Here is an 18,300-nt window from a genome sequence, read left to right on the forward strand (position 1 = left end):
ATCGGCCTGGCCTCCTTCTGCCCCGGGCGGCGATCCACGCCGGCCCCCGCTCCGCAGGTCCCGGCTGACACGACCTGACCTGACCCGGCGGGCCTGGACTGGAGCTGACCCCGGCATCCATCGGCGACAGGTGAGAGGATCCTGAGGAGCCTGGCAGGCACTGGACGGCACACAGGCCAGGCCAAGCTGGCTGAACCGTAGGTGGCCGGTTTGGGGAGCCGGCGGGGCGGCGGTCAGAGGCGCCGACCGACCCGTGGGTGGTTCCGGGAGCATCGACACCTGATCGGACCGTCACCGGCGTCCGTCAGCCGTCGTCTCGTCAAGTGGCGAATAGAGCCACAAATAGAGTACGAAATTATGGTTTGGCCGGACTTACGCCTCCTCGCGATAGGTATATCCCGCTGGCGGGAGGAAAAATGGACATGCCTAAGAGCTGGACTTTTTGCACGCGTTCCCCGCCAGGGGGCGCCACTGAGGAAGCACCCTCTGACGTCACGATAAAACTGCGCGCACTGTGCGCACGGTTCTGTAAGCAAGTAATATAGTGGTGGTTTCGTGGTGGAAATTGGAATAAGTATTTTTACGTTGTAAAATTTCAAGCCGTTTTTGTGAAATTAATTAGTAAATGCATTTCAAAAGCATTTATTTAAAGTGTGAAAGGAGAATAATTAGAAGAACATGGATATTTTTGTTCCAATAGCTTATTATGTGAGACATGATCGGTACTAACGGGTACTTCTAAGAAGTAGTGAAGAAGTACCAAACAGCCTGCTCGGCTACGATCGTCAGCTGTCCTTTGGAGCTGGACTTCAACGCTGTAAAAAAAATATATGCTGAATTAATTTTTAGTTTCACCAAAATATAAGCAATTTATCATTTCTTTTTCACTTTTGTAATTATTGTTGAGTGAAGAGACATGTTGCACTTTCTGACAATATAAATTATTAATTAAAGATAACGAAATGCGACGGTAAGTATCTGCTACTAAATTATCACTTTAACCAAATACATAGAGAATCTTGCTACCATTGCTTATAAAACGTGCTTATCAATACACAAACGTTTTATTTCAGACAAGAAGGATTTATTTGCCTGAAGTCTTGCGTCATGTGCTACTGCTTTGATTCCAAAGACGCTCTCCGGGTCGGGGTAATTTAGTTCTTCATCGATCGATAAGATTTTGATTCCATTGATATCCAAATTGATAAGCTCGGCACCATGGAGTAAGGGCGTCCCCACAGGGGTGACGCAGGAAATATGAATGGCGTTTACACCGACAGTAGTTTCCCACAGCCGGCAATGGGAATCTCCTGTCGGTGTAAACGCCACTATAGTCTCATCCAACTCAAACACTGGGGAATATCCCCGCACTTTTGAGGACGGAAATCTATGGACCTGCTCGAAAAATAGTGGATAAAATACGGCGAGCTTTCAGTTTTATGGTTGGGTCTCCCTTCCGAGGCACATATTTACGGGGGATATTGGGTCATATTCCCCCGGCGTCCTGATGATCGGCGCCCAGCTCAACGTCGAAGGCGCCCTGATACGCGGCACTGCTATCTGTGAAGGTGCCCAGGTTGCTGCCGCTCGAATTTTGGTCGCCTACTTAACAAAACCTCCGTTGGTGCCATCTCAGTTTCCTCGAGGTCAGGCAACCTTCACACGCCGTTGGCTACCTTGGCTGGCCGGCGACTCGTTCCCCTCGTGGCGACGCTCTTGACATCCAGTCAAAAGTTGGAGTGGCTGGCGCCCCCAGTGGGGGCCGGGGAAGGGGCAGTGGGCCTCCACGTTGCTCTCTTCCCGAGCCTATGGTGACTTGGCTCAACTCTCCTCAATAGAATCTGGATTCTGCACGCTGTATTAACATGGGCGTAGACACCACTACGGACAATACGGACAGTGGGTATGACAATCAGTAGTGCTATTCATATAGAGGGTGTCATATATGAGCGGAGAGGCAACAGTACAGCTGAGCGGAGAGACAACATTAAAACAACAGTACAGCTGGCGTTGCATGGAGCTGCAGGCAACCGGACAGCGGAGGCTTGCGAAAAATAAGCAATTCGTCACTTCAACGTATAAACAATAGTAAAAGCAACATAAACACATATTCTCATGGTCGGACCCATGCACTAGCGGCTCACGGCGGGCACAGGAACGCAGTGCGGTAGCGGTACCGGATCACACGTCATGGGCGTTGTCTCAGCATAGGTTGTTATGAGCGGAGAGGCAACAGTACAGCTGAGCGGAGAGACAACATTAAAACAACAGTACAGCTGGCGTTGCATGGAGCTGCAGGCAACCGGACAGCGGAGGCTTGCGAAAAATAAGCAATTCGTCACTTCAACGTATAAACAATAGTAAAAGCAACATAAACACATATTCTCATGGTCGGACCCATGCACTAGCGGCTCACGGCGGGCACAGGCACGCAGTGCGGTAGCGGTACCGGATCACACGTCATGGGCGTTGTCTCAGCATAGGTTGTTATGAGCGGAGAGGCAACAGTACAGCTGAGCGGAGAGACAACATTAAAACAACAGTACAGCTGGCGTTGCATGGAGCTGCAGGCAACCGGACAGCGGAGGCTTGCGAAAAATAAGCAATTCGTCACTTCAACGTATAAACAATAGTAAAAGCAACATAAACACATATTCTCATGGTCGGACTCATGCACTAGCGGCTCACGGCGGGCACAGGCGCGCAGTGCGGTAGCGGTACCGGATCACACGTCATGGGCGTTGTCTTAGCATAGGTTGTTCGCAATCTAGTTGAAGCCTAAGAAGACGGCCAGTGGGGTCTCACTGCTGCTGAGGCGACCTCGGAGACGATGCGTCGCCCCTCCTGTCGGCGACCTGCGGTGAGCAGGACTCCAGATAGCTGGCTGGCACGTTGCCGACACTGCCAGACGCTGTCAGCAGGCCTCACTGCTGCAAGTGATGTGCAGATGGACGCCAGGTGACTTCGTCTGCAGGCGATTCCGGAGACCGCGGCCTCACCAGGCAGTACCACCTGCATCGCCATGTCGGTGTTTCTAGAAATGGAAAAATAACAGTATTGGTGAAGGACAAGCAATACAATGTATTCTGTTTTCCTCTCTTGCAGGTATACGTAATCTACAATTATCATTGTTCCTATCCCATTCAACTGAACCTGAAAATTCCATATTGGCACATTGTTTGACTAAATTTGTGTAGTTGGGAACAGGGGCGACGCCACAGTGCGACGACTGGAGGGGACATTGACCATTTTGGAGGGGACGAGGACCATTTCAAGTCGATTCTTTCCATGCAACGCCATAGGCGTAACGTTAAAATTTTAAAAAGTGGAGGGGACGAGATCCCCTCCGTCCCCCCACCCTGTGGCGACGCCCTTGGTTGGGAAGCAGATTGTTTGAAATACATGTTTGGCTGAACAGTGCGGAAAATATTTCATTGATCACTACAGCTGCAACAAAAATACTGAGACAGAAAACATTTGCGCTTACCTGGCTCCTTAGTCCTTAGTCAGTCCCGCACAACGGAAGTGGTACCATTTATTTATCGCAGCCGTCGCATCCGACCATCGGTGCTGCACTGATGCTGCTGCACTCCCCACATTCCCAGTAGGTACCTTAGGAGCGTCTTGGCTGTGAAAAGATTACATGAGTCATGGCGCATACATGAATAGTAAGATGTTTTATATGTTTAACATCGCATAGCAAAGACACAACAGCTGGGAGTCAAGTGTAAGCCAAAGTGTAAGCCCTGCCATGTTTTGCAGACTGGATTTTAAGCAAGAAAAGCTTTGCTAAAAATGACGCTTGACGAAGCCTCATCCTACTGGGCTGTCTGACATGTCTCCCTGTAAAAAGCATGTAACCCTTATATTGTATATATGATGAATATGTTAATAATGCAGAGAAAACACAGTATAAATTATACCCAACGTTTCTTAATCGACTTTGTCAAGGGTGTTTGAACAGCTTGAGATGAGTGAAATGTAAGGGTACCTAGGTACATCTGAAAATAAACTGAATCTGCGTTCAATAAACATTGATTTTGATAATACATTTCACAAATCAACTGCTAATAACAATCATACTAAAATAGCACGACAGATAACTAACAATCGCATGAAGAACTTCTTGATTCGCCTTGACATTGTCGTCCGATCGAATGTTGTCTGAAGTTACACATTTGTCTTTTCTGCGCAGCATTTGTGTTTGCCATTTACCGCACCAAATGTTCGCCAGCGGTGGTGACCTTTCCTTACCTGCTCACGAAACGTCACACACGACATGACGTCACCCGAAGACGTCATCAAAAAGTCCAGCTCTTAGGCGTGTCCGGAAAAATGCGGGAGCCTCCCGCATTTTGTAACGAGTAGTTCAAGACCCGTTGTTTCCATAGTTTTATTCGGTTCAATGCATTATGACTTTTGAAATTCAATGAAATATTGGCAGGGGTGGAGAATTAGGGGTTTACCCCCTGAAATTCAAAAGTCGCCATATAATAGTGCTCTAGGGGTGCTTAAAATATGTCTGAGACACAAACTGCTTTGCGTAAGTCGCGAGGAGAGTGATGCTGCTTGGAAAACGCATCTATATGTGCTTTTCTACGCAAGAATTCGACGCTTCCATTCGCCAGGTGCTAGAAAAGCACCCCCTGGGATTATGACAATTCTCCGCCCCTGAATATTGGTAAATGACATTTGAAAAAACGATGGATATTCATTCAAGAACCGCACAATACCAATATACTTTAGAGAATGAAGGTATATGCCAAGATTGTATATGCTAGAAAATAAAAATAACTGTCGATATGGCAGCTACAGCTTGATACGATAGCGGCGCAGATGGCTCCAAAATTTATTGTTATCGTAGTGTTATCGTAGATAAAAAAGTTTTTTGTCGCTGATAATGTTAGGTGACAGGTGTCGCAGTATGATTGATTAAAGTGTTATTTTTGGCATTACGATCGGTGTCAGAAGCTTCACGAGAAGTTGAATGGCCTAAGACGTTCGCTTCTCAATCGCAAGTGGCCGGAATAACGGTGTTTAGTAGGTATGGCAACGGGAGTTTTCCGCTTAATTGTAATCCTCGCTGATGCGCATTACTTTTGCAATGAGCGTTGAACCCGGTGTAAAAAATATCGATAGGTACCTGCCTGTATAAGTGCTGTTCAATTAAATTGGTTTAATCCATTTCATCGGTCATCTCAGCAGTCGCTTGATGTGCCGCATGTTTTTGTGCCTTAACGTGCAAATGAATAATAAATTCCCTTTTAGCAAATCACTGGTTGTCAGATGCTTACTTACCTATCTATTATTATCAAGCTACTTTGGTGGCATGAATAATTGCTGTATCTCATCTAGCTTCATAATGATTAACTGGATCAGGATAAAAATGATAAATGTCATAGGATATGAAAATTCAGTGTTTGAATTATGCTTGTCACCATGTCCCTGGTTCAGGTTATGATGCAATTGATTCATTTAAATAGACATGTGATTGGCATACAATTTTTAGGCTCAGTCATTTAATCTACATTTTGCTTTCTTAAATTTCATATTGATATTATATTGTTTTGCATAAGCTGTCAGTTGTCACTGTTATGGATAGTAGGTAGGTAGGTAGATATGCATTGATGTTGATATAGGTTATAGGTATGTGCCAAGTGCATATACAGGGTCACAAAAAGTGGAGGCTTGATAAGCCTAGCTGCCCAACAGTCAGCATCCTAGACCACAAAATTGTATAAACTTAAAAGGAATATCTGAACTCAGCTAGTCTGACCACAGTCCACATCTAGATTAAAGTATACATGCTGTATTTAGTGTGAAAAGCTAGTTTATCAGCTTATCCTTCTTGAACTGAACATTGGTCAATGGGCATGCAATGCAACCCCCCCCCCCCATGAATTTGGAATGAGCCAAACTGTTGGAGTCTGAAAGATCTGTACTTCTTTCTTTGTCTCCCCAACTTACATTTCCATTGCTATCCTTACTTTCTCTTTTCTTTTTATCTGTTCCTCTTTTCTCCTTTTTCCTCCTCTTTCCTATCCTCATCTTTTCTCTCTGCTCTCCTCACTCACTCTTCCTGTCTAATCTCTTTTCTTTTCTCTCCAGTTTATATCCCACTTCTCCTGTTCCCCCTCTATCCCTATCTCCCTACCTATCACCCTCATTTCCACTTCATCCCTCTCTCTTCCTTCTTTCTCCTTTTCTTCTCCTTATTATTCCTCTTCTTTCATTTGTCCCACTCTCTTTCATTCTTCCTCTCCCTACTTCACATCACCCTATCTCTGCCACACAGATAGTCACCATGCCGGAGGCGCCGGATCCTGACGATGCGCCGGTCGCGTGGGCGCGCTGCATTGTCCGTGACCTGACCGGGTCCTACGGCGGGCCGACGGGCAAAATGACCATCGACCTGGCCGGCTCAGCGAAGGTGGCCATGCTGGTGGATGAGGTGGCTAAGCAGACCAACATCGCGCCCGACAAGTTCGTCATCTCCCTGCAGCACTGCGCGGGCGGCGAGGAGGTGAGTTCAGCCAAATAGAAGTACGGGTTTAGTTGGTGTAGATAAGTGATTTTCATTGCCAGTAGGGGAAGATTTATGTTTTTTAACACATCTATTGGCATAATGCATGATAAGCAAGCGTCATCGCGATCGACTATCGGAGTTGTCACGTACTAGTACTTAGTAGAGTCCGTGCCATCGCAATTTACTTGTGTTGTTACGCCGTGTGATATGCATTATTGCCTTTATCTATTCTGGCCGGAAGTGGCTGTGGCCTCCGACTATGTATGTATGCTATCGGTGTCGGAGGCACAGGACAGTCACACGGGATACCGTTATGTCAGATAAGACACACGGCGGATACTGCTGGCCCGCGAACTACTGAAGTGACATTTCCATTCATTTCATTTTCCATTCATCATGATGAATTGAATGAATTGATATGAATATCAATTCATTATGTCGACTCGTCGTGATATGTTCACGTTTGTCGGTCGGTGGCCGGGGGCCATGACGTCACGCCGCCGGCGTGACGTCATGGCCGGCACCGACTGACGCGTTGGCAGCGAGCCAGCCGGTTGGACAGCACTTTACCCTGGTTAACCTCACACCCTGTACTGCCCCTCGCATGGGGGGGGGGGGGCTCACTGGTCACCCTCCTCCCGACCGATGCTCGCCATATACCCACCGGCTCTGTTGAATGTTGATCAATTGGTGCCGTGAGATTTCGACTTGCACGGCTCATCCCGGGACCTCTGTGATCTTGGAATCAGCTTCCGACGTTATAGTACGAACGCTGTCTTATGGATTGCGCTTCATTGTCTAATGGATCGCACTAATTTCCAGCTGATTCTGAACGACTACCTGAACCGCTCGCTGGTCGAGGTTGGTCTCGAGACGGGCGCTCAGTCGCGAAACAACCTCTTCATCACGGAGGCAAAGCCGCGCCGAAAGCAGCGCTCGGGCGCGGGTCTGGAGAGTGGCGATCACGCTGGCCGCACCTCGCCCGTGGCAGCCTCCGCGGGCGGGGCGGAGGGCGGCTCAGACTCGGCGCCGGCCTACACCTACGCCAGCGGGCTGATCAAGAGCAACGAGACAGGTGGGCGCGCGCTCTGACAGGCGGACAGGAGGGGAGGGGATGACGGGGTGCAGAGGAACGGAGAGGTAGACAGATTCGAGGAGGAGGAGGGAGAGGGCCGAGAGGAGATGGTGTATTATGAGATAGGGCTTCCATGCGGTGAAAACTGGAAACATAATAGAACTGTTTGACTGTATGTTACCTATTAAAATTGTTTTACGGACGTGAAGCGAAGCTAGCTGTCATCGTCAAACCTCAAATCATCGGAAACACAAACGTCACAATGCGATTTCAAATATCGATTCGATTATGGATTTTGCATATGTTTGTAGACTATGAGCAGAGAGTTCGCTTCGTTTTTGAACTTTTGAGTACCGCGACCGTTGTGCATTTTCCCGTTTCTTTTGTTTACTTGTTCTCTCGATACGTGTCTTGATGATAGCATCACCTTCGCTTCTTTCTCGAGTTGTTTATTTGATCTGTCGTCTGGACCGGTACATTTCCGTGTCGTTGGCGCCCCTCCCCCTGCCCGATCACACCACGTGACCTATTGTCCGTCCCATCCGCCAGGTCACGTGGGTTTGGTGAACCAGGCCATGACGTGCTACCTGAACTCGCTGCTGCAAACGCTGTTCATGACTCCCGAGTTCCGGAACGCCATGTACAGTTGGGAGTACGAGGGCACACGGGAGGACTCGGCCAAGTCGATTCCCTACCAGCTGCAGAAGCTGTTTGTCAACATGCAGGTAAATGCTTGCTGCTGGATATTTGTAGTTTGGATGTCGCGATCGGACGCCCATTGAAATGCAGTAAGGATATAGAAGGGTGGGGGACGGTTGGAATCATTTTGACGTTGTGCTCGACTCTCGAAAATACAAATAAGCTTCGGAATAAACCGTGCTGGATGGCGCGACGAGAAAGCAGGCTCGCATGAATCTCGCGGCGACTTCTGCGGTGACTCTATGCCCATCGTATGACCCTTTGACATCTCTTTCCGTCTCTCAGATCACGGTGACGGAACATCTGGTGGTCGAGACCACCGAGTGTATCTCCACCCCTCTCACTAACCTCCCTCCCTCTCCCCGCTCTCCCTCTGTCAGACCACAGAGCGTCTGGCGGTGGAGACCACCGAGCTGACCTACTCCTTCGGCTGGGACAGCAGCGAGGCCTGGCAGCAGCACGACATTCAGGAGCTCTGCAGGGTCATGTTCGACGCGCTCGAGGTCACCTTCAAGGACACCGAGCAGCACGATCTCATCTCGCGACTCTACGAAGGTCAGTGACCTGACTGCAACGATGGTGGCTCATCGAACACGGATGGGTTTGGAAAGTGGCGGAGCCAGTGTAGGCAGAAAAAATGCCTGACTGTGAATCGAAATCCCAGCGGTGCTTATGTCGACCAGAGCCAAGAACTGGGTAAAGTGAAAATCTAATTGATCTACTTTTCCGACTTTTTCTTAAAAAAATATATATATATATATGCACTCGTCGCACCCGGAAGCGTTAGATCTGTTTTGATGATAGCATTCCTTCAATCGACCTATCTTGAGTTTCGGAACTGCCGCTGCTATTGCCTCAGGTCTGTCCCTTGCTATTGTCCACTAACCCGGCTCCTCCTTCAACTGACAGGCAAAATGATCGACTACGTCAAGTGTCTGGAGTGCGGCACGGAGAAGGACCGGGAGGACACCTACCTGGACATTCCGCTGCCGATCCGGCTGTTCGGCGCCACCACGGCCTTCGGTAGTGTGGTAAGCATGAAAACAGGTTCGGTCTTGCCACCACAATCGGTAGTTTTGTGGTGAGAACGATAATTTTCGGCACCACTGCGTCATTCTGTAGTTTGATGAGTACGGCATTTTTCGGTGCTACCGCCACCAGTTTAGTTTTGTGGTTAGTACAGCAATGCAGCTGTGCCTTCACCGGCCTTCGGTAGACTAACGAAGTGTTCCACAGTCGGTAGACTAGACTACCGTCGGCTGGCTGGCCGGGAGACACGGTCTAAACTGACGCGTTTTCCGGGGTGGCGCTGGCCAAAAGGGTCAGCTCCGGGGTCAGCGGACGGTGGTGTCAGACGCTCAGACGTCTGACATTGGCGGTCGTTTTAGTGACAGTGAGACGCTGGCAGCTCCGTTTGTTAGATAAAACCTTTCGACTTAATTATTGTTATTTTGCGGAGATGAAGCACTTCACAGTTCACACCATTTCAACCAAAGTTGAAATGTTGTAACCAAAGTTGAAATGTTGTAACCAAAGTTGAAATGTTGTAAGTTGTATTCCCGTCACAAATTTTCTGCATATTTTCTGCGAGACATTAACGAAGTTATTTCGCAGGAGGAGGCACTGCGTGGATTTGTGAAACCCGAAACTCTGGATGGAAATAACCAGTACCACTGTGACAACTGCGGACGCAAGTGCGACGCTCACAAGGGCCTCAAGTTCAAGACGTTCCCATATCTGCTGACGCTGCATCTCAAACGGTTCGACTTTGACTACCAGACATTGCATCGCATCAAATTGAACGACAGGTAAGCCGTCTTCTCGTAGGACGTCTTGAACGCTCTGTGCTAATGTGTAAGTCAACGTCTGCTCATAATGATTGGAACACCAATTCATCCAAGCTGTTGAGCGGTTGCACAACCGGATATGCTCCGCTGTGGCTGAGCAGTGATCAGTCACTCACTTGTACCAGCGGCCAGTGCTGCCGCGGTGCTGCATCTCTTCCCGTTCCGTGGTCCGACGCTCTCAGCTGACAGTAAGCCGACTATTCCCTGCGTCTGCTTGTCTGCCCGAGCTGGTTCCGCTGGTGCGTGTTTGGATTGGCGGCGCTTCTGTGCCGTGGCCGTGTTTTACCCGCTCACTCGTCGCCCGTGTGGCAATGCGAGATCGGACTCTCCGGCTGGCCCAGTTACGGCTCGCTCGCTTCCTCCTTCTCTCTCTAGTCTACCCTCCCTCCCTTTCTCCCTCCTTCCATCGTGTCATCCCACCCTGCCGCTTAGCTGCTTTTGCATTCTCTTTCGGATGGGCGCCCGCGGCTGTCCTAAATTCCCTCTCATCCTTCTGTTCCTGTCACAATTATCTCATCCTTTTACGAAGACCACTCGTTTCAACTTCAGAGCGCTGAATGGCTATATCTAACGCCTCGCCGTTTTCCCTCAGGGTATCGTTCCCGGAGATTCTGAACCTGAATGACTTCGTCTCTGATGTCGCCGGCTGCGCGCACCCAGCCACCGACGGCGGTGACGGAGCCAGGAGCGACGATACGTCGACCACCGATAGTGGCACAGTGTTGGACGACGAGGCTGCTCACCCGGCTGCCGCCGCCGCCGCTGCGACGCATAATATGACAGACGGCGACCCCGGACAGGTCAGAACCGAATAGTGCAATGGAAATGGAAGGTGGGGATGGTGGGCAAGCGGAACAACTGTCCAAAGACATAAATAGAGCAAGATCTTGACAGACTTGACCGATAGCGCGGAATGTTCCTATAATCCACGCGTTATTGCGATTGTTACTATTTGGCTCGTTTTTTTTTTATATTTGCGTGCGCATTAGTTTTAATGTTGAACAATATTTTTTCAAAAGATATTCAGTCTTTCAATGCGCACAATCACATCGATACTACGGGTAGACCACCTATTCTTATACGATCAGGTTACAGCTGATTCAACTCAATTAATCATCTTCTGTTTGCACCGTGCTTACTATGGCCCTGCTCACTGACGCCTCCTTTCCGTCCCCACACCTCTCAGGAGGACGAGGGTATCGACTGCTCGACAGACAGCGAGACGCGCGCAAACAACTGGCGTAATGCCGTGCGGGGTCCGTACGAGTACGAGCTCTTCTCCATAATGATCCACGCCGGCAGCGCCTCGGGAGGCCACTACTACGCCTACATCAAGGACTTTGCCAAACAGGAGTGGTTCTGCTTTAACGACCAGTCCGTCTCGCCGGTTAGTAAGAAGATGGAACGGGAGATGTCAAAGGTAGAGGGAAACCTGTCTAACGTAAAGTGACAATGTAACTTTTTTAAGTTCGTCGGACCTTATTCACTCTGGCCCGGCTGTCACATTATGCCAGTATGCGGTTGGTGCTCGGTGCTCGCTATGTACTCTTGGTCACCGCCAGGCTATGTGTCTGACCTGCGATCTTTGCAGGATTATATTCGCTGCTGAATTTTTTTTTTCTGACATGTATGACTCGCCTGTGTCTGTCATCCAGAATATCCGCCTAAGACCCCTATGACCTACCTTCTCGTCTGACATCTGCCCGCTGGCCCTTTTCAGGTGACGCAGGACGATATCCGTCGGACGTACGGCGGCGGCACCCGGACCAGCAGCTACTCCTCCAGCACCAACGCCTACATGTTGATGTACCGACGCATCGACAGGGAGCGCAACAAGCTGCCGCTCACCAAAGACCAGTTCCCTGAGGGAATCCAGGTGGGTGAAAGGGGGACCGCGGGAGCAGGGAGAATAGGAGAGGGAGATGGGACCTATCGGGGAACGAAAGAACCGTTTTGCTAGGGAATTTTTAGACAGCTCATTGCTGTCATTGGGGTTTGCTATCCTTTCGCTAGCGCTGAATTTAACGTAGGTGTGAAAATGTGTACGGGTGAGTGTATTAATCATGAACGGAAAATGAGTGCTTCTGTAATCTGTGGCAACGACCAATTCTCACCGTGCACGTTTGTAATTTTTCCGCGTTACGTATCCGGCAGAAACTGCTGGTGCGCATGCGCGAGGGCGAGGATGAGGAGCGTGCCAACAAAGAGCGCGAGCGCAGCATGTGCAAGCTGACGCTGTTCGGCGTGCACCCGGTGCTGAAGACCACCGTCAGCAACGCCTTCCACGTGCACAAGGACATGTCGCTCGAGGAGGCCACCGAACTGGGATGGAAGGTACGATGATCGCCGGCTGACTCTTGGCAAAGCCTTCCTTGGACTGTTGAAGCCTTAGCCATACTGGCAGTCCATGTATGATTAAATTAGCTTGGTGTCTTGGTATTGCTAGCACTACGTTTTAGTCAGTGCTACGTATTCCTTTATTTGTCCAATGATCCAGTCTAACTACAAGAGCCTCCTTGACTTCAATCTCCTGCCATCTCAGCCTAGTTGCTGAGGTTTAACCTCTCTCCCTCTCTATCTTCCAGATGCTGGAGTTTGACAAGCACGTGCCGCTCTCCCGCTGTCGTTTGGTGCGTTACGACGAGCTGAACGACGCCATTGAGGAGAGCCTGGAGCAGCACGCCGGCCACACGATGGAGGAGGTGCTGGGCGGCGTGCGTTCCACCTACAAACTGGACCTGATGCTCGAGTGGCGAGCCGAGGACGCCCAGTTCGAGGTGTACTCGGCCGGCGATACCACACTGCAGGTGAGAATGTGTAGGCTGGGGCGGGAAGGGACGGCGAGAGGGATGTTGCGTGCGGAGGAGGGCAGCCTGTGCAGTCTCCGTGATGATATAAAGTACCTAGCGGAAAATAGTTCTAGTAACACTAGTTTAGATGGACCAGGGTGTCATCTTGCGAAGACGGCGAAAAAAAAAAATATCCAGGCAACCGTCTCAGGTACGCACGCTAACGTGACGCTCTTCTCGAAAGGCTATGTTGGTTTAGAACACGCATGACATGCCAATCGCCAATAGTTCAATAACGTCTCCCTCCCACCATGCCCCGACGCCCCTCCGTCCCCCGCCGCTTAGGTGCTGCGCGTGTCGGTGGCCGACGGCCGGGTGTCGGGCCCCACGCCGCTCCGGGTCTCGCTCTCCCAGTCGGTCACCGAGCTGCGGCAGGCGCTGGGTCTGTCCGACTCGGCCCGTCTCTGTCTGGCGCGGTACTGCGGCGAACTGAGACCGCTGCTGCATCCCGAGAGGTCGCTCAAACTGGAGGGGTTCCACCGAAACAGCAGGGTGAGTCAAGCCGATAGAATATCACTTCTGGAATTGTGTGAAGTTTCGTTTTTTTTTTTCTCAACAATTGTGAAACTTGGCGTAACTCTTAGCTCAGATTTCATCATTATATTTGTGCTCATTTGATGATCGCAGCTGTATGACGAGCCCTAATTCTGCAGCTGCTTGTGTCTGTGAATCTGTTGATGTCTTATCTCAACCGCAGCCTTACTGAAAGGATCGTGTCCTTCAGGTATTCGTCGCTGAGGACGACGCGGACGACCTGGATCAGCCGTTCACCTCATCTGGGTTCTTCCGCGTGTGCGACCGGCACGAGCACACCATCAGTCTGCAGGTGATCGTGCCAAACACCGACCAGGGTGAGTGGGCAGCGCTATGACTGTTAGCGCTTTTTGTGTAGTCAGGGGCTGTTCATGCTATGAACGGGCGCATGAGCTTGTTTGAATGTCATAAGCATTTAATGTGTCAATTGAGATCGGTAGCAGAGGAGGTCTGTGGCACAGTGGAATTAATATGCTGCGCTGTGGCATAGATACAATAGTAATTTGTTGTAATACGTTGCGACAGATGATAAGTGTCCATGGTAAGCCGATTATGAAACTTAGACGAAGTTCTAGCCACAGCAGCCATCACGTCTCTGCGTCCTCTCCTGTTCTCACAGAGACACTGGACCGTCTGGCGATCCCGTCCCTGGACCAGATGTCCATCTCGGCCGCGCTGGCCGCCGCTGCCGCCGCTCCCTCCGGCGGCGCCGCCCCTCCGGACCAGGCCGACTCCCCTCCGGTCAGCCCGGAGCCGACCGGCGGGGACGAGCTGCTGGGCGGCGGCAGCTCGGACCAGAGTGCCTCAGAGGACAGCAGTGTGACGGACAGCGAGCGGACTCTGATCGGCGGGGAGCAGCCGACCGGCGCCGGCGGCGGGTCGCTGCCGGCCACACCGAGCAACTCTCCGGCCGGATCAGACTACCAGAGCATGCTGTCGCCGCAGGAGGAGGTCGGTGCACGGCGGCGGAGGGGGAGCTGGGGACGGACTCTTGACGGGCGGGGTGGGGAAGGGATTGAACATGGCTTACAGGGGACCGTGCCTTCACAGCTTTTATCACTTGACTTTAGAAACTCCTGCGATTGGAGAATATCACGAGGGAATAGAGAATACGAGCATACGAGGTGTACATGGGAAAAGACCACTTAATATCAGCATCTATTTAACTGATTGTACCCTACATCGTCCATTCGGTCGCTCCTTCCCTCCCCTCCCCCGCCAGCGCCCTTCACGCAGCCCCTCCCCGGCAGGGCTACAAGGGCGTGGAGGGCGGCGATGACGACCCCAGTGATGCGCCGTACGCCGCCGCTGCCGATGATGACGCCCCCGCCCCCGCCGCTGCTGCCGTTGACCAGCCACCCATCAGACGCTACTTTGTCGTCGAGAAGTCGGCACCGCATGAGAACGGCTTCCGTGAGTTTCTGAGGTGTTGGGTAACCATTATTGGGATGGTGGGGGCAGGCTGATGGCCGGTGGAGATTGTTATGGAAAAGACTTTATAGATTTGACGTTAGTGGATGCGATGTGTGGTACGGTAGCTACGATGCACGTTACGAAAAAATACGCGGTCTTCTGTAAGGACTGCTAATATTGATCGATATTTATGAAGGACCACTGCAGTTAAAAATCATGTTTAGTATAAAAATGATAAAAAAATCTTTTGATTGTAATTTGTAATGTAGCTGATGAGTATGGAGCATCTTCGTGTCGTCCCCGTCGCTTTTGACGTCCATTATTAACGCCCGCCTTTCTTTCCGCGCAGTATGGGATGTCCGTCTGGACAATCGTATCACGCTGGGCGGCTTCAAGCAGGAGATCGAGACCCTCATCAACGTGCATAGAGACTACTTCAAAATACTCAAAATCTACACCAGCAACCAGGTGGGTGCCGGTCTCCAGCCTGAACGGAACTCCCTCTAAATAATGGCTCGAACACAGCTTTTCAATCATTAGCCAATGACCACTGTCGTCTAGTTGGCGTCATAAATCCCACATGTTCATCATTAGCTTTTCAGTTATACCAACCTTGTTTCGATTGAGAAGTGCGGCCGTCTTGCTTCCTGTGGGGTTTCGATAATTTTTTTTTCGATGTCTGACTCTTTTATCCCCGTTTAGGAAGCGCCGGGAAGCGCTGTTTGCTGTATAAAGGCTGCCCTCATGCCATCTGAGTTGCCACTGACATCCACCTTCCTTCGGCAGGAGTTTGAGTGCACGCGTCTGGACGATCAGCTGATGACGCACGGCGACAATGTGACGTTTGTGGCGCGACTGTCGCGACGACTGAGGGACGGAGAGGTGCGCGGCAAAGTCTACAAACTGGAACCCAACGCCACGGAGGTAAACGAACGGTACAGCGGGAGCAAATAGTGCTCGCTACCTATTTGTAGCAAACAGCAGTAGCAAATGGTGAGCTCTATTTGCTTCTTACGGGAATGATACGCGGCTAAGCTAGTTGAAGTCGATATCGAATGTCTGTAATTTGTCATTGATGTATGTCTCACGTTGTTATCGTGTCCCCCACAGCCCAGTAAGTTCCTGTTCGAGTGGATTCTGCGGAAGGGTATGACAATCGCGCAGGCCAAACGGGAAATTCTCGCCGAACAAAAGTCACGACTCGGCGTCGATATTCCCATGAACAGGTAAGACATGACGCCGTTATATTTCGTCATCTGCACTTTTTGACTGATTCTGGTTTCCTGTTTGTATTTTATGTTAGCTGCTAAGCAGATTACGTTTGATCGATGATGATAGGTATATGCCTCGGCGATGACTCGTCCATTACCGAGGATCAACAACGCTTAGGTAGCTGGTGACTCAAGACAATGATTTGTTTTTTACAGGTGTCGGTTAAGGAAGAAGAGTTGGAAGAATCCGGGCAAGATCTACTTGGACACATACAAGTTCAACGATCAAGTGCCCCTCTATCCCAACTGGGAAATCTTCCTCCAGGTAAGGACATCGGTTTGTAATTCGCATGAACTTCTTAAAATATATTATAATCAAGGATAGGTTTTCGTCTTCCCAGGGCGGTGTTCCATGTAATACTTCTGATTTCTGAGAGGACTCAGTGCCGTAACGGAAAGCTGATGTCGGCGCCTCGTTAGCTCATTATGACCTGGTCCCCTCGCGGACCCCACCAGGAGCTGCCCTCGGCGGAGGAGGTGGAGGGCGACGGTCAGCTGTCACTGTTCTGCCGCCGCTTCCACCCGAGCACCTACACGCTGGACGACCTGCACGAGGTGACCCTGCCGACGGCCACGCCGGAGGCGCTGCTGGCCGCGCTCAGTCGCCACTCCGGGGTGCCGGCCGACAACATTCGGCTGGCCAAGCCGCCCGGCAGCTTCCCCAACGACTTCAACGCGCTGCTGGCGCCCACGGAGCTCGACTGGCTGGCTAACGTCACCGGTGAGAACGGGGAGGGGTTCGGGAGGGCGAGAGTGGGAGAGGTGGATCTGAGAATGAGCTCATGGAAGGAGTTTAAATATTCCGTCGAAATGCCCAATAAAATGTTTGTTTTTTTATAACGGCATACGGAGGCTTTGATCATAATGTGCAAGGTAATGTCGACTGCTACTACATATTCCGGATTCCCGTGTTGTATCTGGTTTAACTTACGACTTATGGTTAGTTCATGAATAACCATTGTTAGCTTATAGACCGACAGACGTGCCGGTGTCATTAACGCTTCTCCTTTATCCCCAGCGCTGGACACATGGCCGCTCAATATCCTCGAGGACGGTCACGTGCTCTACTACAAGGACGACGCTGAGCCACTGGCCGAGCTCAGCGACCAGCAGCGACGGGAGATCAGCACGCGCGAGACGGCCCGTCTCCAGGCGCGCTCGGCTCTCAGTTCCTCCATCAGCTCCACCTCATCGTCGGCGACGGCGCCGCGACGCGAGCGCGGCCTCAAGATCCACGTAGACATCCAGCCGGCGGCCGGGGACTAGGCGGTCCGGCCGTGCCGGGGACGAGCCGGCTGCGGTGGCGCCGTGTCTGCCGACGCCGCCGGTCCCTCTGCCTTAGTGTGGGTACAAACACCGTGCGCGCACGCTGCCGAGGCTGTGAGAGCGCCGCCGCGCCCGGCGCCAAACGACGCGCCGGTGTGCGCCGGAACAACAAATCAGGATACCGGGCGGCGAGCGGCTGCGGGCGCAGCGGAATCGGACGGTGAAGATAACAGTGTGATTAGTGCTCATAACGCTCGGTGACGCCGTTCCGAACAGTCCGCGATATTTGTGACAGTGACTGCGGGCAATCACCGGCGCCCAGTGCCGCGGCTCCGCGCTGAGTCGCAGCTGTGAGACCCGCGCCGCGGCTGTGTTGATAAACCCTAACGGACCGCTGTCCACAGCGGCGGCCCGTAACTGTCAATGTGGGGCCGCCGGTGCCCGTTCGATGTCTGCAATACCACGTCAGTGGTCTCTGGGTCCGACAGACGTCTCTGCGACCCGAACTCTCTATATCAAGTTATTTAAATGTTAGGGTAATTATGTGGTCCACGTTGGTTCTGATTCTGCGCGTTCCTTTCGTTGTATTCGGCGCCTGTGCGTTTAGTTTTATACAAGATGCTAACCCGCGGCCCGAAGGCTTGCCGGCAGCATTTTTTATTCGGCGACGTTTGCTCTTGGCCTAACGATTGCATTTCTTGTCTAGGTTGCCTCGCTTGATCGTAAGCAGAGTGCTCGCCATTGTAACGCCAAAGAAAGGAAGCGTTAACATGCCCTGCGTTCGACTTCTGTTAATATATCGGTTGACTGATCGATGATA

At 51.1% G+C, this 18,300-nt stretch overlaps 1 protein-coding gene across 1 annotated transcript; it reads left to right on the plus strand.

Moving 5' to 3' along the window:
• Positions 1-14: 14 nt before the first annotated feature.
• LOC122385976 (ubiquitin carboxyl-terminal hydrolase 47-like) lies at positions 15-18,300 on the plus strand. Its single transcript, XM_043374732.1, has 22 exons — positions 15-130; positions 6,296-6,523; positions 7,349-7,601; positions 8,151-8,326; positions 8,681-8,855; positions 9,210-9,331; positions 9,915-10,108; positions 10,740-10,947; positions 11,334-11,534; positions 11,868-12,023; positions 12,302-12,481; positions 12,733-12,954; positions 13,282-13,488; positions 13,721-13,847; positions 14,150-14,481; positions 14,781-14,943; positions 15,293-15,411; positions 15,730-15,867; positions 16,054-16,169; positions 16,371-16,479; positions 16,671-16,935; positions 17,233-18,300. The coding sequence occupies exons 2-22, from the start codon at positions 6,305-6,307 to the stop codon at positions 17,478-17,480; spliced, it is 3,930 nt and encodes a 1,309-aa protein (XP_043230667.1). The 5' UTR covers positions 15-130; positions 6,296-6,304; the 3' UTR covers positions 17,481-18,300.

Source organism: Amphibalanus amphitrite, unplaced genomic scaffold (assembly GCF_019059575.1).
Source record: "Amphibalanus amphitrite isolate SeventyFive unplaced genomic scaffold, NRLGWU_Aamphi_draft 000236F_arrow, whole genome shotgun sequence".
NCBI lineage: Eukaryota > Metazoa > Arthropoda > Thecostraca > Balanomorpha > Balanidae > Amphibalanus > Amphibalanus amphitrite.